The 26,758-nt window shown below is 46.5% G+C and overlaps 1 protein-coding gene across 1 annotated transcript in view; it reads right to left on the bottom strand.

The window, feature by feature from the left end:
- Positions 1 to 26,758, bottom strand: part of TNS1 (tensin 1) — a 284,132-nt gene that overhangs the window by 164,484 nt on the left and 92,890 nt on the right. Inside the window, exon 4 of the mRNA XM_043991711.1 lies at positions 8,161 to 8,202. Within this exon, the coding sequence (XP_043847646.1) occupies positions 8,161 to 8,202 (42 nt within the window). The remainder of the gene's footprint in view (positions 1 to 8,160; positions 8,203 to 26,758) is intronic.

Genomic DNA, 26,758 nt, shown 5'->3' with positions numbered 1-26,758 from the left:
ACACACAAACACATACCCCTCCTCTCCCAGAAGTGCCGCCCCCCACCTCCCTAACCTCCCACCCCCATGACTAAGGTTTTTTCCCAAAGTCTGAGAGAGGCCACGTCTGCTTTTCCCAAAGACCTGGCCACTCCCATAGCCAACAAATCCTCTCTTCTCTGTTCACTTTTGTTGGTCCCTGAAAGGAGGGAGGTGACTATAACTCTGTCCTTTCTCCAGGCCTCAGTTGGTGCCTGCTGAGTAAGAAGTTGAAGATTAAGCCGTTTTGCCCTGGCTGGCCTACAGCTTGGGTTCCAGGGTGGAGAATATGTCTGGCTGGCAAGACCCAAGGGAAACACTGAGAACTGGACCAGAGAAAGAAGATTGATTGGCTCTCAATCCAACCCTGCAACCCAGAAGTTGGGAGAAGTAACAAGCAGGAGGGTGGGGACCCTTAGGATCATGGATTTGGAAACAGAAAGGTCCTTAGAGATCAGCTAGTAAAAATCGTTTTACAGATAAAAGAACTTGGGGCCAGAGACAGAACTGGTTTGCCTATGATTATATAACTAGTAAGAAGCAAAACTAGAATTTGAACCAAGATTCTCGGCTTTCCAAATCCAATGTCCCCAGAAGCAGTGACCAGAAACACTGGCTTTACAAAGACATCTCTACAAATAGAGTTGATGGAGGCAGCTAAGTGAGGAACAGATACTGTGTGGAGCCAGGGAGACATGAGTTTAAATCCTATCTGTTATGCTTAGCAGCTGAGTGACCCCAACAAATCGCTTCCCTGCGTCTCAGTTTCTTCATCTGTATATTGGGGATAAAAGCACCTACCTCACAAGACTGTTGTGAGGATCAAATGAGTTAACATATATAAATTTCCTTTGTAAACTTTAAAGTGCTATAAAATACTTTATTATTGTTGTTGTTATTATTTTTTTTTTTGGTGTGAGGCAATTGGGGTTAAGTGACTTGCCCAGGGTCACACAGCTAGTAAGTGTTAAGTGTCTGAGGCCGTGTTGTTGTTATTATTATTATTATTATTATTATTAATAGAGACCGAGTCAGAAGGGCAGAGAATTTAAAAGGATGAGAAAAGATAATCCCCTGACCTTTTCTCTCTCTATCTTGAACCTGTTCAAAGTCCTGGTTTTGCCTAAGAAGAAGCAAGTGTCGAGTGTTTTCTCAGAGAAGCCAACTCTTTCTCCACCTTTTCTCCATCACCTGCTCACTCCACTTACTTTGAAGTCAGAGCTTCCGGCTGCCCACACTGTGCCTTAATGAATGTCACAAACCCTTGACTGCCCTAGAGATGTGAAATCTCTGGAACTGTGACGTTGTTTTTCCTCGTTCCTCTCCCCAGGAAATGTGGAAGGCCCTAGCAAATGTCATTATCCTATGCCCCAAAGAGGACAGGAGCTGCTGGCCTGAATAGTGAGTGAAGGCAAGGTCATTAGTCAAGAACAGCCCACCTCAGAGTGCTTGGATCTAACCTCCAAAAAGGTCAATGTCACGACTGACCTTCAATAGGAGCTTCATGGAAAATCAACCCCCCAGCACATTCATCCCCTCCCTCCCCCTACTGTTCCCTATCCCCAACCTCAACTTCTCCAGCTGCCATTGCAGCTCATTCCCTTCTGATCCTTCTCTTCCCAGAAACAAAGGCACTTTACTACAGCCCAGGCATCCAGCCTCTAGCTGGCACTCCCTTGGACCCTTGGACCACCCAATGTTCCCCTGGGTTAGACAAGGACATTCCATTCTTATGGGGAGGAGGGAAGGGAGGAGAGGAAAAGAGAGAAGAGGTGGCTCCATTGAAGTCATAGGAGGTTGGACTATATCTTTCCTCTCTCCCTCTGCTGTCCAAAATAGCCCCCTACCATCCCTCTTGGCAGTCCGATGAATCTGCCCCAGCTTGGGTCAGACCTTCCACTCAACCCCACAGCTAGTGCTGCCCTCTGATGCTGTTGTATGACCAGCTCCATAAGGGGGCTTGGCTGTGCCCAAACCCCGCTGTGTGTGATGAACGCTTCACATCTGGAGGGCACATCTGGGCGGAGATACAGCCCTTTAGAGAAAAGTTGAGGGGAGGGAGGGGGAGAGGAGGAGCAGAGAGGAGTGTTACATGAAACAGACAAGCAAATATGAACATAATTAAACCACTAGAGCTGCAGAGCCCCAAACAAAACAATCAGCCGGTGAAGGAGAATTCAGATTCTGAAAGCAGCTTTGCCACAGCCCCATGGGAGGCCGGCCCACCCCTACCATAACAAGTTAGCCCTCCAACAACAGAAGACAAAACAAGAAAAGGCAGGAGGCGAGAGTGCAGGGCCCCTCACGAACCAATACCTGCCCAGTATGGCCCCATTCCATTTCAGAGACCAGGCCAATGTCCCAGCCAAAGTATTTGACCCTTCCCTTCTGTGGCCAACCACAGTAACAACAATAACAATAATAGGCAGCCTTTCATGTTTTTCAAAGCACATTGACTTGAGCCTAGCATTGAGGTGGGGTGGAGTACATATGACCATCCCTAGTCTGACAGATGAAGAGAAAATTGGAACCCAGAAGGGAACCACAGAATCTCAGCGTTGGAAGGGACCTTGGCTCAGAGGTCGTCTTGTCCGACCCACACCTGAAAAAGAACTTCCTCTCTGTAGCAGATGCCATCCAGCCTTCAACTGCAGACCACCGACGGGGAAGAACCTCCTCATCCCATTTCACTTTGGGATAGCGCTAATCATTAGGAAGTTCTTCCTCACGCTGCCTGTGACAGTCCTACATATGCTCGGACATGCTAAGTCTTCTCTTGTCCAGAGTACCTTTCACTAATCCCCCTGCAGTATGACCATGACACCCTTCAAAAGCCTAGTTGTCTTTCTTCGGGCATACTCCCACTCCCCAAAATACGGCCCCCAAAACTAAACACTATACTCTGGAAAGGCTGAGAGGCCAGCTCAAAGTCAACTTTCCAGAGCTGTAACTAGCAACAGCACCCAGGGCAAGCTGGAGACAAGCAACACAAAGCCCTCAAATTTATTTTTTAAAACATACTAGGTGGGGCAGCTAGGTGGTGCAGTGGATAAAGCACTGGCCTTGGATTCAGGAGGACCTGAGTTCAAATTCAGCCTCAGACACTTGATACTAGCTGTGTGGCCCTGGGCAAGTCACTTAACCCTCATTGCCCCACCAAAAACAACAACAATAACAACAAAACATATATGGTGGGGCACAAGGAGAATTCAGGGCACACACTCTCACCCAGGACAGATGTCACCAGATATCACTGTCCTTGGGAAATAGAGACCCAGAACACTCCAAGGCCCCAGTACTTGAAGGGCAGTTGCCAGGGATGTCAGGCTAGAGGATGGAAGGGGTTTTCTGTGAACAGGGCGGGTCCACTCTAGGGAGGAATTGTTATGACTGTTGGTAGGGAAGAAAGAGTAGCTTCCTATTTTAACTAGTTTTGTCCTGCTAACTAGGTGCTGTGTCAGTTGTTTTTGCACTGCTGAAGGATAAGTGTTTTTTTTGTTTGTTTGGGGTTTTTTTTGGTGAGGCAATTGGGGTTAAGTGACTTGCCCAGGGTCACACAACTAGTAAGTGTGTTAAGTGTCTGAGGCCGGATTTGAACTCGGGTCCTCCTGAATCCAGGGCCGGTGCTCTATCCACTGTGCCACCTAGCTGCCCCTGAAGGATAAGTTTTTTTAAAAAATAACCCTCCAAAGTTCAGTTCCCTGAAACAAAGACCTCATTACCTTAAACACCACCCCTCCCCACCTCCCACCAGCTATGGCTCAGCCAGTGACAAAGCTGGGTCTGGAGCCAGGTCTCTTCAAAGGCATCATAGGACAGTGGAAAGAACACTACCGGCTCTGGAAGTCCTGCTTCAAATCCTTCCTCTGACACTTACTACTTTTCCCACTTTCTCACTTACTATCTCTGGACCTCAATTTACTCAATTGTAAAATAAGGGGGTTGGACTGGATGGCCTCTGGGGTCCCTTGTGGACCTATATCTCTTATCTTTATTATTACTATTACTATTACTATTACTATTACTATTACTATTACTATTACTATTACTATTACTATTACTATTACTATTACTATTACTATTACTATCACTATTATTATTATTTTAGGCAATGGGGTTAAATGACTTGCCCAGGGTCACATAGCTAATAAGTGCCTGAGGCCACATTTGAACTCAAATCCTCCAGACTTCAGGGCTGGTGCTCTATTTACTGAGCCACCTGGCTGCAACTCCTAGATCTCTTATCTTCAGAATCCACTGAGCATTGACCATGGGACCTGCACAGTGCTAGCCAATGAGAAATAGCCAAATAGAAAAAAAGCAAAAGACACAGCCCTTGCCCTCCCAGAAGCATATGATTTAGTATAAGCAACCAAAGTAACACTTACAAAACCACAGCAAACAATGCAATTTTACTAGAATTATAGGATCACATCTCTAGAGCTGGAAGGGACTTTGGAAGCCATGTGGTCCCACCTCCTTCATTTTATAGACCAGGAAATCTGACCCCAGAAATGTAAAGTGCTGCAATTGTAAAGTGCTGTAAATTGCTTGATTTATGAGGGAGGGGTGAGGAGGGAAGGAGGAAGAGAATTTGGAACACAAAGTTTTTAAAAATCAATGTGAGGGGCAGCTAGGTGGCGCAGTGGATAGAGCACCCGCCCTGGAGTCAGGTGTACCTGAGTTCAAATCTGGCCTCAGACACTTGACACTAGCTGTGTGACCCTGGGCAAGTCACTTAACCCCAACTGCCTCACCAAAAAAAAAAAAGTATATAAAAAATCAATGTGAAAATTTGTTTTTACATGTAACTTGGGGAAAATTCTAAATAAATTTATTTTTTTAAAAGAAATGTAAAGTGATTTGCTCATATTATACAGGTAATGAGACAGAGGAAGGATTCGAACCCAGATCCTCTGATTCCAAATCTGACATCTTCATCACAGCCTCGTTCAGATACAGCCTCAGAAGAGCTTCAAGGCTCTCTGTCTTATTTCCCGGCCTCAAAGATGGTGCTTCCGTTATAATTCCAACCCACCACTACTTCTTCCTCTTTCTCCTTCTCTTCCTCCTCCTCCAGGAATGAGTAAGTATCTTTGAATGAAATAACTCCAGGGAGGATCTTTAAAGCAAAAGTCTGACCATGTCACTGTCTTGCTCACATCTTCTGGTGGTTCCCTATTCCCTCTAGCATAAAATACAAACTCCTTGGCTTGGCATTTAAAGCCTATCCCAAACCTTTCCAGGCTTATTGTAAACTACTTCTTTTCATGAACTCTATGTTCCAACCCAGTTGGGAAATGCACTCCCCCCTCTCCATTCTCATTCTCTCTCTCTCTCTCTCTCTCTCTCTCTCTCTCTCTCTCTCTCTCTCTCTCTCTCTCTCAGATTCCCTGGATTCCATCAGGCTCAATCATCTTGAGTGTTGTATTTTCTCTCTGGCAAACTGAATGAAAAGCACATTTGCTGTCCCCCAGCTTTCGGTAACAGCAAAGTCCCAAATTTTTACTACAGACATTTTCCTGGTGTCTGGAACATCACTGCCTCCACAGAAGTAACAGGTGAGCATCCCACAGAGGGCAGTGGAGAAGTACATGCTGGGTGGGTGCAGGATGTCACACAGGACCAACGAGGAACTCCGAAGACAAGAGGGGTAAAGGACACATTAGAGAATGGTACTATCATAAAAGGAAGATGGACTGGTCACATGTGGAGACTGAGGACTGATAGATGAATTGACAGAATGCCCCACCAGTACCCCAGCAATGTCGGGAGAAACTGAGGATGGTCTCCAGTGTGAATCTTGGGGAGGACATGGAGGAGTCACACAGGATGGACAGGCAATGAATAGCCCATAGTCTGTATCCTTGGGTGGGGGGACACCCAAATTAATGAGATCACAAATTCATTCAAGTCTTGGGGTATCTTTTTGTTTGTAAGATCCATTCCCCTGTGGTAGAACATAAGGTCCTTGAGAGCAAGCACTCCTTTTGGTTTTCTTTTTGTAACCCCAGTGCCTTATGGTGCATAATAATAATAATAATAATAATAATAATAATAAAAACAGGAGCTGGACCAGTGAAAGAAATGCCCTGACTACCCTCATCCATCCATCTATCTAAGCAGACAGTGAATTCTTCCCGGTGTCCAACTTGAGTGCCTTCTGTTACAGCTTTAAACCCATCTGACCAATCACAATTGTTCACATTCACTCACAAGTCCACAAATCAACCTAAGACCTGGAATTCCTTCTCTGGAGAATTGTTATAGATGAATGAGGTCCGTGGAGGGACACACCTTGCCCCAGAAAGTTGCAGTCAGTCGGACACAGGACCGGGAACAGATATCCAAGCAGGCACACCCTTCCCGATCTTGCTGCCTCCTCTACCCCCTCTGCGGGCCCTCCTCATTTTCCTACAGTCTGATCCCACCCAAAGTTTTCCCAGAGCACATACACATGCAGACCCCCTTCCAGCCTCCCAAACTCAGCCTGTCTCCAGCTGTGGTTTAAAGTACAGGGGGAAAGATCAACTTGGAAAAACTCTTGGAAAGAACAAAGGATAGAAAGGGGGGCATCCAAGGACGGGGAGGAATAAGTCAAAGGGAAGGGGCCCCTCCTTCCTAGAGAAGAGCTGGGATCAATCCAAGGCTGGAGGCCCCCTTCTCTCTGGCCCATAATTCTGGGCTCCAGAATCCTGTATCTCTCCTGATAGTTTTCTGGTGGCTGGAATTAGTGAAACAGGGGGGATGTAAAGTTTACAAATACAGTTAGGATGTGGTTGTGGGGACCCCTAACCAGAAAGGAAATAGAAGAATAAAAACAGAAAGAGGCCACATGAGTCAGGGAAAACTCTAAAACTCTAAAACTTTTTTCGTTCTGAAAGATTACACAAGTCGTTACCTATCGCCTCTGCTTAAGGAAGGATTCAATTCCAACAACAACCTGAAGTCAGGAAGACCCGAGTTCAAATCCAAGCTCAGACACTTACTAGCTGTGTGACCCTGGGCAAGTCACTTACCCTCTGTCTACCTCAGTTTCCTCATCTATAAACCAGGGATAATAACAGTAACCTACCTCACAGGGTTGTTGTGAAGTTCAAACGAAATAATAATTGTAAAGTGCTTAGCACAGTGCCTGACACATAGTTAAGTACAATGTAAATGGTAGCTATGATGATAGTAGTAACTATTATTATCTTATATTAAATATAACCATCGTTATTAATCGGAAGGGGTCTCTCTGGGGATTCTTAATCTTTTTTTTCATTACAGACTCCTCTGGCAGCCTATGCTCCCCTTCTCAGAATAATATTCTTTTTATTTTTTGCGGGGCAATGGGGGTTTAAGTGACTTGCCCAGGGTCACACAGCTAGTAAGTGTCAAGCGTCTGAGGCAGGATTTGAACTCAGGTCCTCCTGAATCCAGGGCCAGTGCTTTATCCACTGTGCCACCTAGCTGCCCCTCAGAATAATATTCTTAACTGCATAAAATACAATATATAGGATTACAAAAGAAACCAATGATATCAAAACATAGATTATCAAAAGATCTTTTAGAAATAAGTGCAAGGGGGCAGCTAGATGGCGCAGTGGATAGAGCACCGGCCCTGGATTCAGGAGTACCTGAGTTCAAATCTGGCCTCAGACACTTAACACTTACTAGCTGTGTGACCCTGGGCAAGTCACTTAACCCCAATTGCCTTACTAAAAAAAAAAAAGAAATAAGTGCAAGGGATCCCAAGTTCAGAACATTTGCTCTTGAAGGTTAGAGATAGCACATCTCCTGTTTCAGTGTTTTCCTGGCCTTTGATAGAAGAATCAAGAGGCAGCGGGAACTTGAACAAGACCAGTGGGAAAGGAGACGTTCCCTTGTGAAGTTTTCCCCGGAGACCCCCATCTCTGGGCCTACAGATGGCCAGAGCATCGTGGATGACTGCCTCACAGGCTGCATCTCATCAGACGGGACTGTGATTCATTTCCTCCCAATCCAGGCTGTGGTCAGTCACCAGCCTCTACTCCCCACCCAGACATCCCTGCATACCCCTCCTACCCACCCCCTTTCACACATCCCCAAACACAGCAGACAAGCTCAGCAGGCCCAAGGGAGGGGACCGGACAAGATAAGGAAAAGGCTCTCACTCACCACCAGTTCATGGCTAGAAGGAGGAATGCAGGGGGCAGCCACCTAGACAGGAGAAACAGAAAGAACAAGGTTAAGTTCTGTCATCAGCATCACTGGTCAAAGCCAGAACCCACAGAGCCTTCCAGAGGTCAGGTCAACGATCTCCCCCTCCCCCAATCCAATCAAGTCCCTCTCCTGGCCTGGACAAGTGGGTGTGTAGTTATTCCTGCTTGAAAGCTCTTGTGAGCACCTCCTTACTCGCCATATCTCCCACTCATGACCATGAAGTGTTCTCTGCCTTGTCTCCATCCCCTCCTGCTGTATTCTAGGTGGACGATCCGAAGGGGCAGGTAAAAAGGGGGCTCTCAAAGCTGTCCCTTAGGCACTGACAGTACAAAGAGCAAAGGAGTCTGGAGTCCTTGTCCAAGTTCTGACACTTCCTGGCTAAGGGAGCTTCCACAAGCTCCTAAAACTCTTTGAGCCTCAGCTGCCTCTTCTATAAAATGAGAAGGCTACTCTAGACCAGAGGTTTTTCACATTTTTTTGTGTCCCAGACCCCTCTGGTGATCCCTAAGGACCTCTTCTCAGAAGGAGGTTTTTAAATGCGCAAAGAAAAATATGTAGGATTACAAAGGGGGCAGCTGGATTGGCGCAGTGGATAGAGCACCAGCCCTGGAGTCAGGAGGACCTGAGTTCAAATCTGACCTCAGACACTTGACACTTACTAGCTGTGTGACCCTGGGCAAGTCACTTAACCCCAATTACCTCATCCCCCCCCCAAAAAAAAAGGATTACAAAGGAAGCCAATTATTTGAATACTGTTATGATTATGTCAATATTTTAAATATTAACAGACTCCAGGTAAAGAACTGCAACCTTTGGGCTTGCTGATTTCTCAAGTGCTTTCCAGCTCTATAAGTGTGTGCTTCTCGGAAAGATGCACCTAAAGAGCCAATGGGTGATCTTTTAAAAACCATTCTGGGGGCAGCTAGGTGGCGCAGTGGATAGAGCACCGGGCCTGGAGTCAGGAGTACCTGAGTTCAAATCTGACCTCAGACACTTAACACTTACTAGCTGTGTGACCCTGGGCAAGTCACTTAACCCCAATTGCCTCACCAAAAAAAAAAAAAGATTCTGAAAAGTGTCATGCAAATGTCTAATAAAATTAGAGAATTAGAGCTAGCAGGGACCTGAGAGGCCCTCACATACAACCTCCTCACTTTACATAAGAAGAAAATGAGGCACAGAGACAGGTTAAGGGATGTGCCCAGTCACGGGAGTAGTAAATGGCGGAAGACGGATGCAAAGCCAGGCCTCTGACCCCCAATCCAGGCCTCTCTTCACCGACCCACATTACCAGTATCATTGTCCTTATTAAGATCCAGCCAGATTCAGAATGAGAAGGAAGGAAAACAAGAACAAGCATTGATTAAGTACCTACTATGCGCCAGGCACTATACGAAAGGCTTTTCAAATATGTCATTTGATCTGAGGGAAGGTGGGGGAGGGGGATGATAGGGAGGGGAGAGAAGAGGGGAGAGGAAGGGAGGCAGAGGGGGAGGAGAAAGAGATAAAGGAAGACAGAGACATACAAAGAGGCAGAGAGACACAGGGACGGAGAGAGAGGGAGGGAGCCCTCCACTCCTTGTGATAACATTCCCCCCGCCGGTTAGGGCAGCCAAACCATTATCCTGACAATTAGCAGGGTCATTTATCAGAGCCTCTCAACTTGTTCTTTATTTCCAGCCCAGGACACGTTTTTCTTGGAGCTCAGTCCTCAGCCTTGGCTCTGATTCCCCAGGCCAGCAGGCAGGGGAAGGGGGACGAAGGGGGAGACTTTCTCTCTGGCAAGCGAGTCTAGGAGCCAGCACAGGGCACAAGCTGTGGCTGGTCACATCACAGGCAGCTGCCTCCCCTTAGCCTCAGTACCAACCCCCAGCTGAATGTCTGAGTGGAAAGGGACACAAGCAGACAGATGTGGACGGGGCATGAGCCCATCCAACTCAGCCGCTGTCCCTGCAACCCAGGCTCTGAGCAAAGCGACAGAAAGTCCTCTTTTTCACCCCAGTCACTTGGACCAATCCTTCCAGCCTGGACCCTCAAAGCTCCTCCTTGGGTCCTATTGCCCACAATCCAGATCCTGCCAGGCAGGCACATGAAAGCAGCCCAGAGCAGCACCCACACCAGTGCTGATGGAGCAGACCCCACACGCTGGTGGTGCTGGAGCGATTGTGGGAGGAAAGCAGGGGCCAGTAAAAAGGGCCTCTGTCTAGGCATCCGGAAGTCTTTCATTCTTATCTCAGCCTTGCTACAAGCTCACAGAATGGTAGACCTGGGAAGGACCCAAGAGATCACCCAGCTCCATCCATTTCATTTTCAACTTGGGGAAACTTTACTCAGTAAAGCGGTAGACCTGGGGCACCAGCTCAGCCCTTTTCACTTCCCAGCCCAATAACTGTTGCCTCTCATGGTGTGACTCCAGGGTGATCGGAGGACTGGGTTTCAGCTTCCTTCTCTGTGCAATGGGTTTCCTCAGGAGAAATTCCTGAGACCAGAAATCAAAGAGACCTTGGAAAAGGACCATCACTTTCACTATTGACCATACTTGCTCATGAATAAAAGTAGTTAGGTCAATGCACTTCCAAAAGTATAAAGCTCACTAGCTCTCTCTCTCTCTCTCTCTCTCTCTCTCTCTCTCTCTCTCTCTCTCTCTCTCTCTCTCTCTCTCTCTCTCGACTGGGGGCTCTTAGCCCAGATTATAGATTTCAGGATTGCCCATGAACTTGAATAAGAAAACCATCACACATTTTTTCACTAACCTCTAACTGAAATTTAGCAAATCCATCAATTATTTAAAAACATTGTTCTGAAAAGGGGTCCGTAGTCTTTAGCAGATTGCAAAGGGATGACAGAGAAGCAAGATTAAAAGCCCTCGATCTAGACAACAAGTCAGGAAAAGAGCCAAATAGCCACTTGACTGGGGAGTCGAGGGTGGGGCGGGGCGGGACATACAAAAAGGAAGGTAAGAGAAAATTTGGGAGGCTAGAAGTTAGCGCTAGGCTGACTTGACCAATTCAAACCTCTGGACCCTCTTGCCTGGGATAGCCCCAAGCATGTATGTGAAGTCCATTTCTACAGAGAGTCACCTTCTTTGTCACCTCCCTTCCTCTGTCTTCCTCTCCCCGAGGCCAGAAGGAACAAGCCTTGCTCCGACCAGCAAACACTAAGATCTAAACTCTGGGCCTGTGAGTTCTTTTTTTGTTTTGGTTTGGTTTTTGGTTTTTTGGTTTTTTGTGAAACAATTGGGTTAAGTGACTTGCCCAGGGTCACACAGCTAGTAAGTGTTAAGTGTCTGAGGCCAGATTTGAACTCAGGTACTCCTGACTCCAGGGCCGGTGCTCTATCCACTGCACCACCTAGCTGCCCCGGTCTGTGAGTTCTAATCCCAGTCCACTCTCTAGGACTCATTTCCTTCCCTAAAGAAGCCTCTGACCATGCTCCCCACCCCTGATCCCACTAGGTCTGGGAAAGGAAGGGGTGGGGGAAAGGTCTTCCCAGATCACTCCCTAAGTTAAGAGCCCACATCTAAGAAAGTCAAAGGACAGGACTGAAGCCAGATTTTAATATTCATCCTAACTATGTACAGAAGTGAAATGCCACCTCCAGCTCCCTGAAATCTCTTTCTGTAAAGATCACTTTTACCCTTGTGCTAAAATGGAGATTTTTTTTTTTATTAACCCCCTGGGGGTTTTGTGATGTCACTATAGTGTAGTCAAAAAACTGAGTTCCAATCTAGCTCTGTTACTTCCTATCAGTATAGCCTCGGGCACTCCCCCTGTGTGGTCATTTCCCCCTCTCTGGGACTTTACAAAGAGAAGTTGAACCTGATAAACCCTAGGGTCTTTTTCAGTTCCAAATCCTACGTGTTAGGAGTGGGATGAATGACTCTACTTAAATGGATAGAGGTATAGAACTTAAATGGATGGGGAACTAGAAATAGCCCATCCTAAAGAAGGAAGATGAAGAGACTTTCTCCAAAGTTGAGAGCACGGCTCAGGTGTCCAAACCCCCCAACTTCAGGCTTTCTGCTGCATTCTTAGGACAAAGGACCCTAATGGAAGTGGGGGAGAGATGGTGCAAGGCTTGGGAGGAGAGTTGCCTTTAGCAAGAGGTAGTCCCACAGAGAAGAGAGGGAGTACCCAGATGTCTGGGTCCCACTCATGACCCACTGCTCCCCAGCAGCCTTCCCCATCCCTCCACCCCACAGCTGTGCATTCCATACTGGCCGGACCTCCGGCTTTGTTTTCTGTTTGGGTGTTTCTTCTCTTTTTTTTTTCTTCTTTTAATGGAGAAATGTTTCCTTAAAAGGCCCTCTCCTTCCCTCTGGCGCCTCTGGCCCCTGTCCACCGGCTCTGAGGGCTTGGAATGTGCCAGGGAGGGTGAGGGCCCCCTGCCATGCTGGTGTTCTCTGCTTCCCATAATCCAGGGGTGCTTGAGAGCACGTCCCTTCATCCTGCCTCATTTGGTCCCATCCTTTAAATCCTTCTCTAGGCCAAGGGGGAGCAGATAACATTAAGCAATGGGGTTGGGGTTAGGAGAGGTGGGAGCCTAGAGTTATACACCCTCGATCAGCCACCACCCCAAAGAAAGTAGCATTCCAAAGACACCTTGAACCTTGAACAAGCCTCTTTGTCTAGTTTAGGCCTCCACTAGAGACAGACTAGTGTCTCTGAGGACTGGTCTTCCCTTCCTTCTTGACAAGCACCAGTTACAGAGGGCATGGAGAAAAAGCCAGAAAGAAATGGTAATGAGACCATTGAGAAGGCAGAATAATCCTAGACCACAGCTGGGTCTTCAGTGTTCAATGTCAGTTATTCAAACCATCAGTAAATATGTCCTGAAAGCCCCTTCCAACACACGGCACTGAATACAGATGCAACTCAGAGGACAGAGGATTGGTCCATGAGTGCCCTGGGGCACTGATAGTCTGAAGTTCAAGGCAGCATAGAGGAGACAGATATATGGGATAAGATCCAGGAGACAGAGAGATGAGAACCTAAAAGGAGGTAGAGAGAAGGCCGGGTACCCAAGTCTCCCCAGAAGAAGGGCAAGGCTTGGCTTTTTTTGGGTCCTCCTGAATCCAGGGCCGGTGCTCTATCCACTGCACCACCTAGCTGCCCCAAGGCTTGGCTTTCTAAAGTCTCGAGTGCTGAGTAGCTGCTCCCAGCACTTTTTATCTTCCTCTGCTTTGCTCTCAGAATCTCCAAGCCCTTTGCACACAATGGGTCCCACTCTCTCTCCAAAAGGCACAATTAGAAGGAGCCGCCTTTGTCCTGAGCCAGAAAGAATGTCTACAGAGCATAAACCTTCATCCCACCTCACTTGGACCCATCCTTTAAATGCAAGGCACCAAGCATGTGGGTGAGGGGGTAGTAAGAGCTTAAGATGTTCTCATTCTATCTACCATCTATCTATCTATCATCTCTCTATCATCTACACCTATCTTTCATCTATCAATATATCTATCATGTATCAATCTATCATCTACCATCTATCTACCTTATCTACCATCTATCTATCATCTATCTATCGTCTATCTACCATCTATCCTCTATCATCTAGCTAGATGTATGAGTGGAGCTAAAAAAGGAAACCAGGCTACCTCTTCTTAACCACACTGCCTTGCATGCTCAACTAATGATGTCTATCTTATGCCTAGACTATAAGTGGAGACCAAGTCTAGCTGCCACTCAGCAGGGCGGCTCTCCCCTCAAAGGCTCAGATGAGACTCTGGTGATACCTAAGAAAGATCTCCACAAGGACTTCAAGGTGACTCAGAATCCTAGATTTCAAAACCAGGTGCCTTTGCAGGCAATATCTCTCTCATCCAGTCACATAGATCTGGACAAGAATCCATGTCCCCTGATTTAAACCGATGGGGGCTTCGTCCACTCTACAATCACTGTAGAGAATACACTGAAGAGTCACTCCCTTCCTGACTCTAGCATTTCACGGAACCCTCCCAGTGTAAAAGTACTTCCAGATGTCTATCCCATATCTCTGCTACTGTATCTCAATACGAGTACTACCCCCAGTGACAGCCGACACAGTATCGAATGGCAGTCACAGCTAGCCAGTCACTCAGATGCCAGTCTGGACCCCATGGGCAGGGATGGACCTAGTGATGCCTAGACCCAGAGCTAGGATGGCCCACTAGGGCTTGCATCAAGTCAGAGGAAACCCATAGAAGAGAAGAAGAGAGAGGAGAGGAGAGGAGAGGAGAGGAGAGGAGAGGAGAGGAGAGGAGAGGAGAGGAGAGGAGAGGAGAGGAGAGGAGAGGAGAGGAGAGGAGAGGAGAGGAGAGGAGAGGAGAGGGAGAGACAGAGAGAGACAGAGACTGAATTTGTTAAGCACAGGGTGACACACAAGAAAACTGAGGCTTATGGAAATGATAGCCAAGATCACATAAGATCCTCTGACCCCAGATCCACTGTACCCCATCACTTGGGACATAAAGTGCAGACTTCACGGCTGAAAGGGAGCCTTAGAGATTGTCAGTTCTAACTTCCTCAATCTAAAGAGCCCTGTCTACCCTCGTCCTTGCGCAATGACCCCATTAAGCAGGGACTCCTCTCCCTGAAGGGTACCCACACCCTGAGACTAGACAGCGTAAGAGAAAAGGGCAGCTCTCTCTCTCCCCCAACCCTCAACATACATCCTCCAGCTCCTCCTCACGCTTCTCAGAAACATAAGCATCCACCTGAAGCACTTGGGGCCACACACCGGAGTCCCTCCCCTCCCCTAAGCCCCGACCCTTCTGAGGAAAGGAAATATTTGTTTTCCCTACTCACCCTTTTCTCGCTGTATCCTCAAGCTGAAGCTAATGAGGTGAGAACTGATCCTCTCCCTTTCATCATGCCAACATCCCTGCCACTACCAATGACGGCTAGCATTTATATAGCACTTTGAAGAGCATTTGCAAAGAGCTTTCTAAGTATTACTTCATTCTATCTTCACAACAACCCTGGGAAGAAGGTGCTATTGTTATCCCCATTTTACATATGAGAAAACTAAGGCAAGCAGAGCTTAGGTGATTTGCCCATGGTCACAGCCGGTAAGTGTCTGAGACTGTATTTGAACTCGGTCTATGTTGAAAGCAGGTCTAGTGCCTTCTCCACTGTGACACCTGGTTGCCTCAGTCAATGGGGCAATCAAAAGGCATTGGAGAATTCAAGAACTCAAGGCCCTGTGCTAGGTACCGATACAAAGTGAAAAGTAAAATAGTCCTTGTCCTCAGGGAGCTTAGAGTCTGATGGGTGTGCTCAGGCACAGCCTAGCATGCCAGCAACCCTCTTGTTGGGACTGTCTGGGATCTAGAGGCAGGGAAGGGTCTTTCCTAGTTTTTGAAGACAACCCCCCAGTCACTATATACTTCTGGGGTGCTGGGATGAGGGTGGGACTAGGAAGAGCCCACATAGCTGGTCATTCTTTATGTGAAAAGCCTATAAAAGGAGAGTAAGGCGTAGCCCAGAGCCAAGGGACTGGGAAATCGGCTCTGTAGTCTACTCCCAGTGCTATACAAAGCTGCTCCAGCACCCCCAGTAGGCCCCCCTTCCTGCCCTGCTCCCCCATCTGCCTCGAGGGGAGGGTGAGCTGCACCCCAGCTGCCGCCCTCCATCAGGCTCGGTGACAAACCGAGGACCTGGCACTATAGCTATCCCTTGAATCACTGTGGCTAGAGTGCTGGATGTTTGCTATCCCTTGAATCACTGTGGCAATCTCCAGTGAGTATAGTATAGCGATGCCCCCCCACCCCCACCACCTGATCTCACAGGTATCCCAAAAGGTGCTGCCTGACCCTCCCACAAGTCAAGGGTCCAGCATCATTTATGGTAATGAAGAAGTGCATCTCTACCACATCTCTCTTCATGGTTCAACACGTGGTCAGAGTTATAGACTAAAAAATCCTTCATGAAACTTAACCCGCTATTACATAAGGGGAGGCAGGGAGGGCTAGTAAAAAGAAAGGAGAGTTTTATATGCAACAAGCAATTTTGAGGGAGATGCCAGGTAGCCTAATCAAGAACAATGGCAAGGCAGTAGGGAGAAAACGAAGGACCTGTGTTCAAACTGCAGCCTGTGTGCCACTAAATAAATTGCTTGGCCTCATTATACCTCAGTTTTCTCATCTACAAAATGGCAGTTAAGATACCAACCTCTCAGTTCTAAATCTTAAGATTCATTCTTATAAATCATCCTTCTCTGCTTACTCCCTTTGTCTTATCTTTGACTAGATCGTGAGTTCAAATTCCACCCCGCTCGACCCCAGCCCTGATTTTGAGGGAAATATTATGTTCCCCACATTTTTCAGTTAAGGAAACTGAGTCTCTGAGACCAGTTTCAGAGTTAAAGAACCCGGGTTTAAATTCTGGATCTGCTATGTACTGTGATCTCAGAAGTCACTGGTTTAAATGTCTTCATCTGTAAATGGAGGACGTTAGAATATGTGATCTATAAGGCCCCTTCAGTTCACCCATGGGTGAGTTAATGGACAAAGTGCCTCCGTTCTGCACTGTACCTTGGGTCTCTGAGGCAAAAAGGAAGGAGGGAATAATGGCATTTTAGGGAGGCTACCCTAGCTTCTGTCACCCCGGTTCTGCTCCCTCCCTGGGCCCCTCCCTCCCAAATACGCCTGGCCTACTCAGCCTTTCTGAGCTCGGGCCTCTCCTCGCTCCTTGCTCTTTCCTTCCCTTATATAGAGTTCTGCTGCGGAACCAGGAAAGGAAATTCACAGAGTTCCTGGAGGCAAGAAGGGGCCTGTTCCCAGGGACACCTAGAGCCAGGGAGGGAATGTCCCAGCCCATCGCTTCTGAGCCAACAGGGCCCTGGAGAGAAGCCCTGACCCTTTCACCAAACAATACAAAAGATGGAAGACTCGGAACGCAACGAATTCCTAAGATTTCTGTAATGCCCAATTGGACAGAAACCCCAAGGCATTTCCCCAGTGCCCCCACTCCCGTAACCCCTGCCCCAGCCCTTTCTTCCCCAATATTCTCCCAGCTCCCACTGCCATATGTCAGACTCTCCAGACAGGAAAATTTCTGTCCAAGAGGAAATATTGCCCACGTTCCCTCTCAACCTCCATGCCCAGTCCTGACCCAATATTTCATTGAGTCACTCAATATTCCACCGAGCCACTCAATATTCCATTCAGACTTGAAGAAGAAAGTTCTGGGCTCACCTAAACACTTGTTAGCTGCTTTCAGCTTTCAAAGGTCAGCTTTGGGATCAGCTCGACTCAAAACAAAGGCAGTGGAGAGGAAGCTGTGTGACTGTGAGCAAATTACTTAACTTCTCTGGGACTCAAGTTTCTCATCTGTAAAGTGGGTTTTATTAGATGGATCTAAACTTCCTTCTAGCTCTCAGTGAGAAGCCGATATAGGTCCAAACAGCAAAGAGTGAGAAAGAGAACATGGTTACTGTGTTCTCTGGATTTGAACCCAGTTTAGGAAAAGACTGTTCTAGAATAAACCCTGGAGCGTCTTCCCTATCTCAGATCTACTCCACCAACATTTACTAAGAGCTTACTCTGTGGAAAGCCCCGCTTGAGGAGTTGGAATACAAAGACATAAGGGAAAACCAAACCTTGCATTCTACCAAAGGGGTATGACTGTGTCCACGTACGATATGAGGTCATGGGAAGGGGCCAAGAGCATCCACAGCTGGGTGGGTGGTAGTGAAGTCAGAAGACGTTTCCATAAGCATGGGACATCTGAGCCAGACACTGAAGCAAACAAAGGATTCTAATCCAAAGGGGGTCAGTAGAAAGTGCATCACAAACATGGTGGGGGGCAGCCTGGGCAAAAGGTCAGAGATAGGAAAAAGAACACCACGATCAGGGAACAACTAATCCAGTGTGGCCAGAACACGGAGTGTACGAAGGGAAAACAAGTTTGGAAAAAATAGGCTGAAACCGGAATATGGAGGGGCCTAAAGGACAGCTCGATAGGTTTGTATTATGCCCTAGAAGCAAGATTTTTGAGTAGGAGGGTGACTTAGTCAGGCCTCTGTGCCTCAGGAACGTAAATTTAATGGAAGGCCACTGGATGACAGCTAGTTTAAGAACCCCACCTCCCTAGCAGAATGGGTTTTACTTAAGCCCAGGCACTCAATCTATGCCCCCTATGTACCCTCCCCTTCCCATTTTAGAAAACTCCATTCTTTCATAAGCCATCTCTCCAAAACCCAGAATCTTTTGTACTGAAGATGATAAAGCTGGATAAAAACCCAGGCTGGATAAAAAACCTTCTGCTACAAGTTTAACCTAGCCAAATTGCTCACCTTCTCAGTGAGGAGGAAAGGGGAAGGAAGGAGAGAATTTGGAGCTCAAAATTGGGGGTAAAAAAGAATGTTAAAATTGTTTTTATATGTAATTGGGGAAAAAATAAAATATTACATTTTAAATAAAACCTCCTGCCATCTCCCTCACACTCCTGTCGGATCTATGCCCTATTTCTGGGGTCATTCCAGGGCTTAGCTACCTACACTTGAGGAAGGGCAGGACCCAACTGGAATGAAACGAAAGGAAAGAATGTATTTAGATCATCCCGGTCCCAATCCCACATTTCACAGCAGAAAATGAGGCCTCCAGAGGTCAGGTGATTTGAATAAGGCGCACAGGTAGCAAGCGGCAGATCAGATGCTCAAGCTCAGAGCTTCTGGCTCCAAATGGCTTATTCTTTTACCACCATATTACACTTTCTCTTCTCCAAATATGGAAAGCAAGAGAAGAAGACCTTCCTGCCAGTCTGAAGACCCTAGTGTCGAAGAGGTAGCTAGACAAGTTTGGTCAGATGGTGTGGCAGAAGAGAAGCCAAGTAAGGGAATAGGAAGATAGGAAACAAGACCTGGTTATTTTACTGGGTTGAGTCCAATTATTTTTTTCTTGGGTTCATAGATTTAGAGTTGGAAGGGATCCTAGAAGCCATCTCGTTCAACTCCTTCATTTTACAGATTACAGAATTTATGCCAGGAGAGGTTTAAGTCAGTTGTAGAAGAGAGTAGAAGTAAGGCTGGTAAGGAAGGTAGCCAGTGGAAGACACAGGATTAATTTCTTCATTAATCCATCAAGTAAACATTTGTTGCTCACCTATTTCCTGAAAGACTATGTGTGGGTCCCTGTAAGAGATGCCCAGTTCCTACCTTCCCCAAGCTGGCACTCCAAGCATTCACACAGATCACTGTATTATGAGGTGGAGTGTAATAAGCATTGAGGATTCCATCTTGCATCTGCCCACTTTTGAACAGATATCATGTGATAAGAAAGGTACAAACCAGGGCAGCTAGGTGGTGCAGTGGATAGAGCACCGGCCCTGGATTCAGGAGGACCTGAGTTCAAATCTGGCCTCAGACACTTGACACTAACTAGCTGTGTGACCCTGGGAAAGTCACTTAACCCTAATTGCCTCACACACACACAAAAAAAAAAAAGGAGAAGAAGAAGAAGAAGAAAGAAAAGTACAAACCAAGTTCAAGATAGGTCTGAGCCAGGAAGATCCCTCTTCCTAAGATAAACGACAGGAGTGGGGAGTGGTGAATCAGGAAAGCCTTCAGTGCAGCAAGGGGGGAGCTAGGTGGCCCAGTGGGTAGACCACTGGCCCTGAAGTTGGGAGGACCTGAGTTCAAATTTCACTTTAGACACTTACTAAGTGTGTGACCCTGGGCAAGTCACTTAACCCCAACTGCCTTAAACATCCAGGGTCATCTCCAGTCATCCTGATGTATTTCTTGCCACTGGACCTACATGGCTCCAGAGAAAAGAGTTAGCTCAGTTGGTGACTTTGCACAGCCCTCCCTCACTTAAATCCAATTCACTGAAAGTCATGACATCACCCAGATGACATGGTCCTCTTCAAGAATGCCAGACAAACAACGACAGCAACAACAACACTGTAGCAAAAGGTATTTGAGTTAGACCTTAAGGGATGGGGAGGATGTCATAAGATAGAGATGTAAAATAGGAAAGGACATTCCGGGTGAGGATAAAGGAGGAGGCAGAAGAGATTGGGGTGACTTCCAGGAAAGGACCACATGGATTTGGAGCTGAAAGGAAACTTATGGTCCAAACCACATTATTTTAGAAATGGGAAAATCCATGCCCAGCAAGGGGAAGTAGCTTGGCCAGAGTCACATGTGCCTAATGGCAGAACCAGGAATAAAACCCTCATCTCCTGCCTCCAAATCCACAGCTGTGGTTATAGCTTGGACTGTGTGTTTGAGCATGATGATGAGGTTCCATCCTGAGACCAGGTTGGAAGTGGAGCCTGAGGACAGGATATGGGGGGCCTCAAAGGCCAATGGGGTTCAACATGATTTGGTAGGAAATGAAAATGTTTTCATGAAAAATCTCAAATCCTAGATCTCTCCTGGCCAAACCACTTGTGTCAGCTCGAGTTAGGGTAGAAAGCTGGCCAGCCCTGCCCCATTCTTCTGTCCCTGGGTTGGCCTTTAAGGGACAAAATATCCAACCCAGAGCTACACCGAAAGAGCTAGACAGGAAAGACTTATCCAAAAAATGATCTGTGAACAATGATGAAGCCAGGAAGCAAAGGTCTCAATGTTCAATGAGAGGGGAACTGGTGGAATTTCGATCAGAGATCAGAGGGGAGAAACTTCAGGGAACAAGGTTGACAAGACTTTTGGAAACCAGGGTAGTTGGGACCAAGGAGGTCTTAAACTAGAGAACTCAGGAGGTGGAGGACCCACCTCCAGCACATTCCAAGGCCTAGAGGAGGTCAGAGGAAGGAAAAGCTGTCTTCTCGGACTGGGGAAAGTAAGGAAACCTTCATGGAACAGGTGACATTTGAGCTGAGCCTGAAAGCATAAGACAGATTTCATTGGATTGAGATTCAGGATTGAGATATTAGAAGAATATTTCATCCTATGGAAATCTCCTACCTTCTACTGCTCTCTCCCATGCTGCCTCACTTCACCCACAGCTCAACTCTCCAGTCTCTACCCCTTTGTGAGGATGCCTCCACCCAGAGGCCTATTCATGATGGGTGAGAACCTGCCTGAAGCCCAGTCACCATCCTTACTTGCTTCTAGCTCACTCTCCAGTCATGTCACTTTCAAGAACCCTTCTTCCCTCCCTATCAACTTACCCCCTACAAACTCCTCCCACGCCCAGCTCCCCTTTCTATTTTGTATTCCCAATTCGAATGTAAGCTCATTGAGAGTAGGGGCCATTTTGATTTTCAATGTCTAATAGTTATAAGCACTTTATAAATAAGCAATAAAAAAGTAACAAGCAGTTAAAAATGTTTTATTACATAACTGTCTATCTATCTATGTATCTATCTACCTCCCCCAACCTAAACCAACACAGATTATAGAAACAGCTCCTGCTTTCTAAAACACCTCTCAAGACAGCTAGGTGGCACAGTGCATAGAGCACTGACCCTGGATTCAGGAGGGCCTGAGTTCAAATCCAGCCTCAGACACTTGACATTTAACTAGCTGTGTGGCCTTGGGCAAGTTACTTAACCCCAATTGCCTCACCAAAAAAAAAAAAAAGAAACAAACAAACAAAAAACAAAAGCATCAGTAAAATATTAAAAAATAAAATAAAACACCTCTCTCCAACAGGCCTGCCAACTCCTTCAGGCCAGGGTAAGTGTTTCATGCTACTCTGGATCATCTCAAAGTGCAGCAGAATACTTTGATCAATAAATATCTATTGACTTCAATAAAGGCAATGTGGTTTAGTAAAAGAGAGAGAGAGAGAGAGAGAGAGAGAGAAACATGGGATTTGGAACCAGGGGAAAAGGAGTTCTGACATTTATTAGCTATATTACTCCTAGAAAGTCGCTTCACCCCTTATCTTTAAAATAGCATTTTAGTGCACAGTGACAGCAATATTGTTCGATGAAGACCTGTGAATGACTTAACTATCCTCAGCAATACAATGATCCAAGATAATCCCAAAGGACAAATGATGAAGCATATTATCCACCTCCAAAGAAAGAACTGATATTGATTGAACAGACTGCAGCACGCTGTTTTTCTCTTTTTTCCTTTCTTTTCCTTTTATTCGGGTCTCTAATATGGTGATACTTTACATAATTGCACATATATAACCTGTATCTGATTGCTTCCCGCCTCTGGGATGGGGAGGGGAGGAAGGGATAGAATTTGGAACTCCAAACTTTAAATAAAAAAATTAAAATAAAATAGCATTTTAGACCTCCTTACCCACCCCACTCACCCCCACCAACAGGGCTGCTATGAGCACTTTGGAAACGTTAAAACACTATAAAATCGTATTATATTATTATTGTTGCTGCTATTGTTGGATCTTCTGTGGAGAGCATTCTCCATCTTCCCTTGCCTAAATACTTGAGGTGACCGTTAAGAAGTCCTTCCTGGTGTCTAACCTAAAGCCTTTCTGGAACACATGGAACTTGTCCCTTTTGAAACGAAGAAAGAGGGTGACACTCCAACCCTGTCATACTGCTTAAAAAAATGCCTGTTCTATCTTCCCTTCAGGTCATCAGGGGATGATCCCCTCTTCCAATTCCTTTACCCTCGGAGGTAATTCCATCCTCTTGCTTGCCTCCAGGTAAGAATATGGAGCCGGCAGGTGGCACCGATTTTAAATATAGAAAGACTAGAATGGGAGCAGCTATTTGGCACAGTGCCCTGGAGTCAGGAGGACCTGAGTTCAAATCCGACCTCAGACACTTGACACTTACTAGCTGTGTGACCCTGGGCAAGTCACTTAACCCTTATTGCCCTGCCCCCCCCCAAAAAAAGAAACACTAGAAAGCCCTCCATTTTTGGAACTTCCCTCCTAACCTGAGCCCCTGTTAGAAGCAAAGAAGAGAGAAGAAGGAGTTCTACCCTCTCAGATAGGAAAATGAAGTCCAGAGGGAAATCAACAGGCTGGCAGGTGGGGGTTGGGGATAGGGAAGCACAGTCTAGTTGAAAGTGGATAGGGAATCAGACCTGGATTTGAACTTGTTTGGACTCCAGCTCCTCTGCTTGTACCATTGGTCAAATCTTCTTCTCCACTCTGTGTCCTCACTCTCTTTCATTAGTAAAAATGAAGGGGTTGGAATAGATGAGCTCCAAGTTTCTTTCCAGCTCAACATCACATGACCCTAAGATCATCCTGAGTGTTTTCTACCTTAAGACCAACTCAATGAAGGGAGAAGAGAAACCCATTTGTTCTAAAACAGGAATGTCTAGACACGTTCACCAACTCCCTGTGGCCCGAAGCCAAATTCAGCAGCCCATAGAGTTCCTAAAGGTAATATCTCCCTAACCAGACTGAGTCCAAGAAGGAAATGACAAAGTGATAACCCACCCAGCACAGCACATGTCCTTGGAAGCTGTGATAGCTATTGGAAAGGGCGCCCCAGACAGAGAGTCTGAATTCCTGGGGGTCCTAACCCTAACCCTGTCTCCTCACTGTGACAAGGGATTTAGCCTTTCTGGGGTTTCCTTTTCCCCTCCGTAAAATGGAAAGAATCCCAGACTCTTCCAGCTATCTCCCAGGGATGTGGCAAGATTAAATGTGAAGATGCGGCTAAAATGCTCTGGGCTATCTAAAAAGGTTACCAGAAGAATTTAGGAGGTACGGTGATACCACTTATCTAGGTTAGACTTCCAACAAGCCTATCTAGAAGACAGACCTGAATAGGAAGATAAGGGGGTGGGGGGAAGATTCTGAATGGCAAATAGTTATCACAACGCTCATGAATTTTAACTGGTAGAAAAGCTCTTGATCCAAACAATTGTGCATAAAACAAACCATAATCTTAGAACCAGAAAAGCATAGTAGAGTGGAAAGAACTTTGGATTTAGGTTGAGTCAAAAGTACTGTGTCTGAATCCCTGCCTTACTATCATTTCCAACCAGTGAGACCCTGGACAAATTGTTGAAATTCTGGGCTATTTCCACATCTGTAAAATTAAGGGTATGGATTAGCTCTCCAGGGTCTCTTCTTTCTCTAATTCTTAAAATCCTATGATTGGGGTCTGGGTTGACCAACAGGGACACATAGATGGCTAACAACCGAGAAAGGAGACAGAACAACTACCTATTTAAAATTGTATGGATCTAGTGCCATTTAAAATGACTACAAACAGCCCTACACACCTCAACAATCCCTCAGGACATCACTACCCAACAAGAGCCCAGGAAGATAGCTAATGCTCATAAGGATAACCCACGGGTATTGAGAAAAGGTTAAATTACATTTAGATTTGCAGCACAGAGGAGCGGAAAGAGAAATGAACTGGGAAAAAAGGAGGCATGAGTTCAAAGCCTGATTTTATCACCTGCATGACCTTCGGCCTGGAACTCAGCTTTCCCATATTTTTTCTCTAAGTTCTTTTCCAGCTCTAACATTCTATGATTCTGAGAAACAAGGGAACTTTTTGACAGAGGGATTTCCACAAAAAAAAAAAAAATGTCTGGTCACTTAGAGGGGCTGCGTGGGAAATTCACTTATGTGGAAAACTGCATTCCGCTCAGTAATGTGATCATCAGTATAAGTAATTAGCATGTCTAATTAAGATCAGGATCCAGGGTGAGGAAACCCAAACCCAATTTGGCTTTGGTGCTTAAGCACGGGATGGGATGGGAGCCCCCGGAAGCAGAGGGCACGGTAAGAGAGTTCAATGGAGCTGCCGGAGATCCATCTGTAACTATCTCAGGAAGTCGCCCTGCATCTCCCAATTAGCATGCAACAGAGATTTGAACAGCAGCCAGCACGGCTGGCCAGAGGAGGCCTGTATGTCACTGAGAATTGTTCAGCTCCATCTGACGCATATCCCTCCCTCCCACCCCTCCTTTCCCCACCCCTCAGTTTCCCTCCCCTGCCACATCTCCCAATTTCTCCAAGGACCTTGGAGGAAACAGGAATCTGAAACCAGGTGTGGAGGGGAGGATTGAGATAAAAGATTGAGGAGGTTGGGGGAGAAGATTCAGATTCACAGTGGACTCAGAAATGTCATCGGTCAGTTTTAAAGCTTGAGAAATCCTGGCATGCTGACATTGACACAGTATGACCTGTCACCAAAGGGAGGTCTTCGTGATCAGGTCAAGGGGCCACAGATTTTGAGATGTAAGGGAACACAGGGATCATAGAGTCCAACCTCCCAAATTCATAGATGAGGAAACAGAAGCTGAGAAAGCTGACATGACTTACCCAAGGTCATAGAGCTAATGTCTGAGACAGAATCGGAACTCAGGTCTTCTTGACTCCAAGTGCAATAACCTATCTAGCCACTGTACCAAGCTCTGAAATACCCAGATAATAGTCATAGTTTACAGTATTAAAATGGTTTGCATGCACTGTCTCATTTGATCCTCGAAACCCTGTGGGGATTCTTGTAGAAGTATTATCCTTTCCATTTTATAGATGAGGAAACTGAGGATTCAAGAAGTGATTTGTCTAAGGTCACACAGTAGAAAATGGAAGAGCCGGGCAGCGCCCAGCGCCCAGGTCTTATGGCTCCAAACAAGTATTCTTCCCACTCTGCCATGATAGTTCTCAGATGTGGAGATAAACATAGACACCCCTGAACTGCTATCTACCCAAACAGTCAATCACAGACATCTGAGCCCTCCTACACCCACGTACACCCTCACAAGGATATGATTTTCCTTCCTCTCTTGCATCGCTAACAGCTAAAGCCTTTCTCTGGAAGTGAGAAGGGGAAGTGGGCTTGTGCTTTCAAATGTGGATGGAGAGTTGGGGGGCCCCAGAGGAACACTTGCACTGCGAACACTTCCACCTCAGGGTTTCTGCGCTGAAATACCTATGCGTGTTGTTCATATCCTGTGAGATACAGACCAAGTGAATTAGGACACCCTGGGGGCCCCCTTTGGGGTCCTTCTGTCATTCCTGAGAGGTCCAGGAGAGATTCAGAAGGGAGGCTTAGGGACTAACTAGGCAGCTGAGAGACAAAGACTGGGAAAAAGCTAAGAATGGGGTTTAGGCGATTAGGAAATGAGGAGGAGGGAGAGGGAGGGGCCCTGGGTACAGTAGCTAAAGCGAATAGTCAAAAGAGGCTATAGGGGGCAGCTAGGTGGCACAGTGGATAGAGCACCGGCCCTGGAGTCAGGAATACCTGAGTTCAAATCCGGCCTCAGACACTTAACACTTACTAGCTGTGTGACCCTGGGCAAGTCACTTAACCCCAATTGCCTCACCAAAAACAAAAGAGGATATAGGCACCAGAGGATTGGTCAGTTCGAGATTTCTATGTGAAAGGGGGGAAATCAGTCTGGGGAAGAAAGATGGAGGGGAGTCAAAGGGCAAATTTTAAAATAGGAGCATCCCCAAGTGAAAATCAGGGACTAAAGAAAATATTTGGAAATGTTGAGCTTTTTGAGTCCTGCTCCCTCCTTGGGGGAAAAATGTTATGGAGATCTACTGCAGGGGCTGGAATGGGGTCACAATGTTATGAAGATCTACCGCACGGACAACGTTATGAAGATCTACTGCACGGGCTGGGGTGGGGACACAAACCCCTTGGAAGTGGGGCTATGTCCAAGGAGACAGTAAGGGGTGTCTAAGCCCAAATCTCTAATGATGTGGGATGCATGA

This window comes from Dromiciops gliroides, chromosome 3 (assembly GCF_019393635.1).
Source record: "Dromiciops gliroides isolate mDroGli1 chromosome 3, mDroGli1.pri, whole genome shotgun sequence".
In the NCBI taxonomy this organism is placed as follows: Eukaryota; Metazoa; Chordata; class Mammalia; order Microbiotheria; family Microbiotheriidae; genus Dromiciops; species Dromiciops gliroides.
Note: the sequence above shows the minus strand (reverse complement) of the source record. Positions and strands in the feature narration are given on the sequence as shown.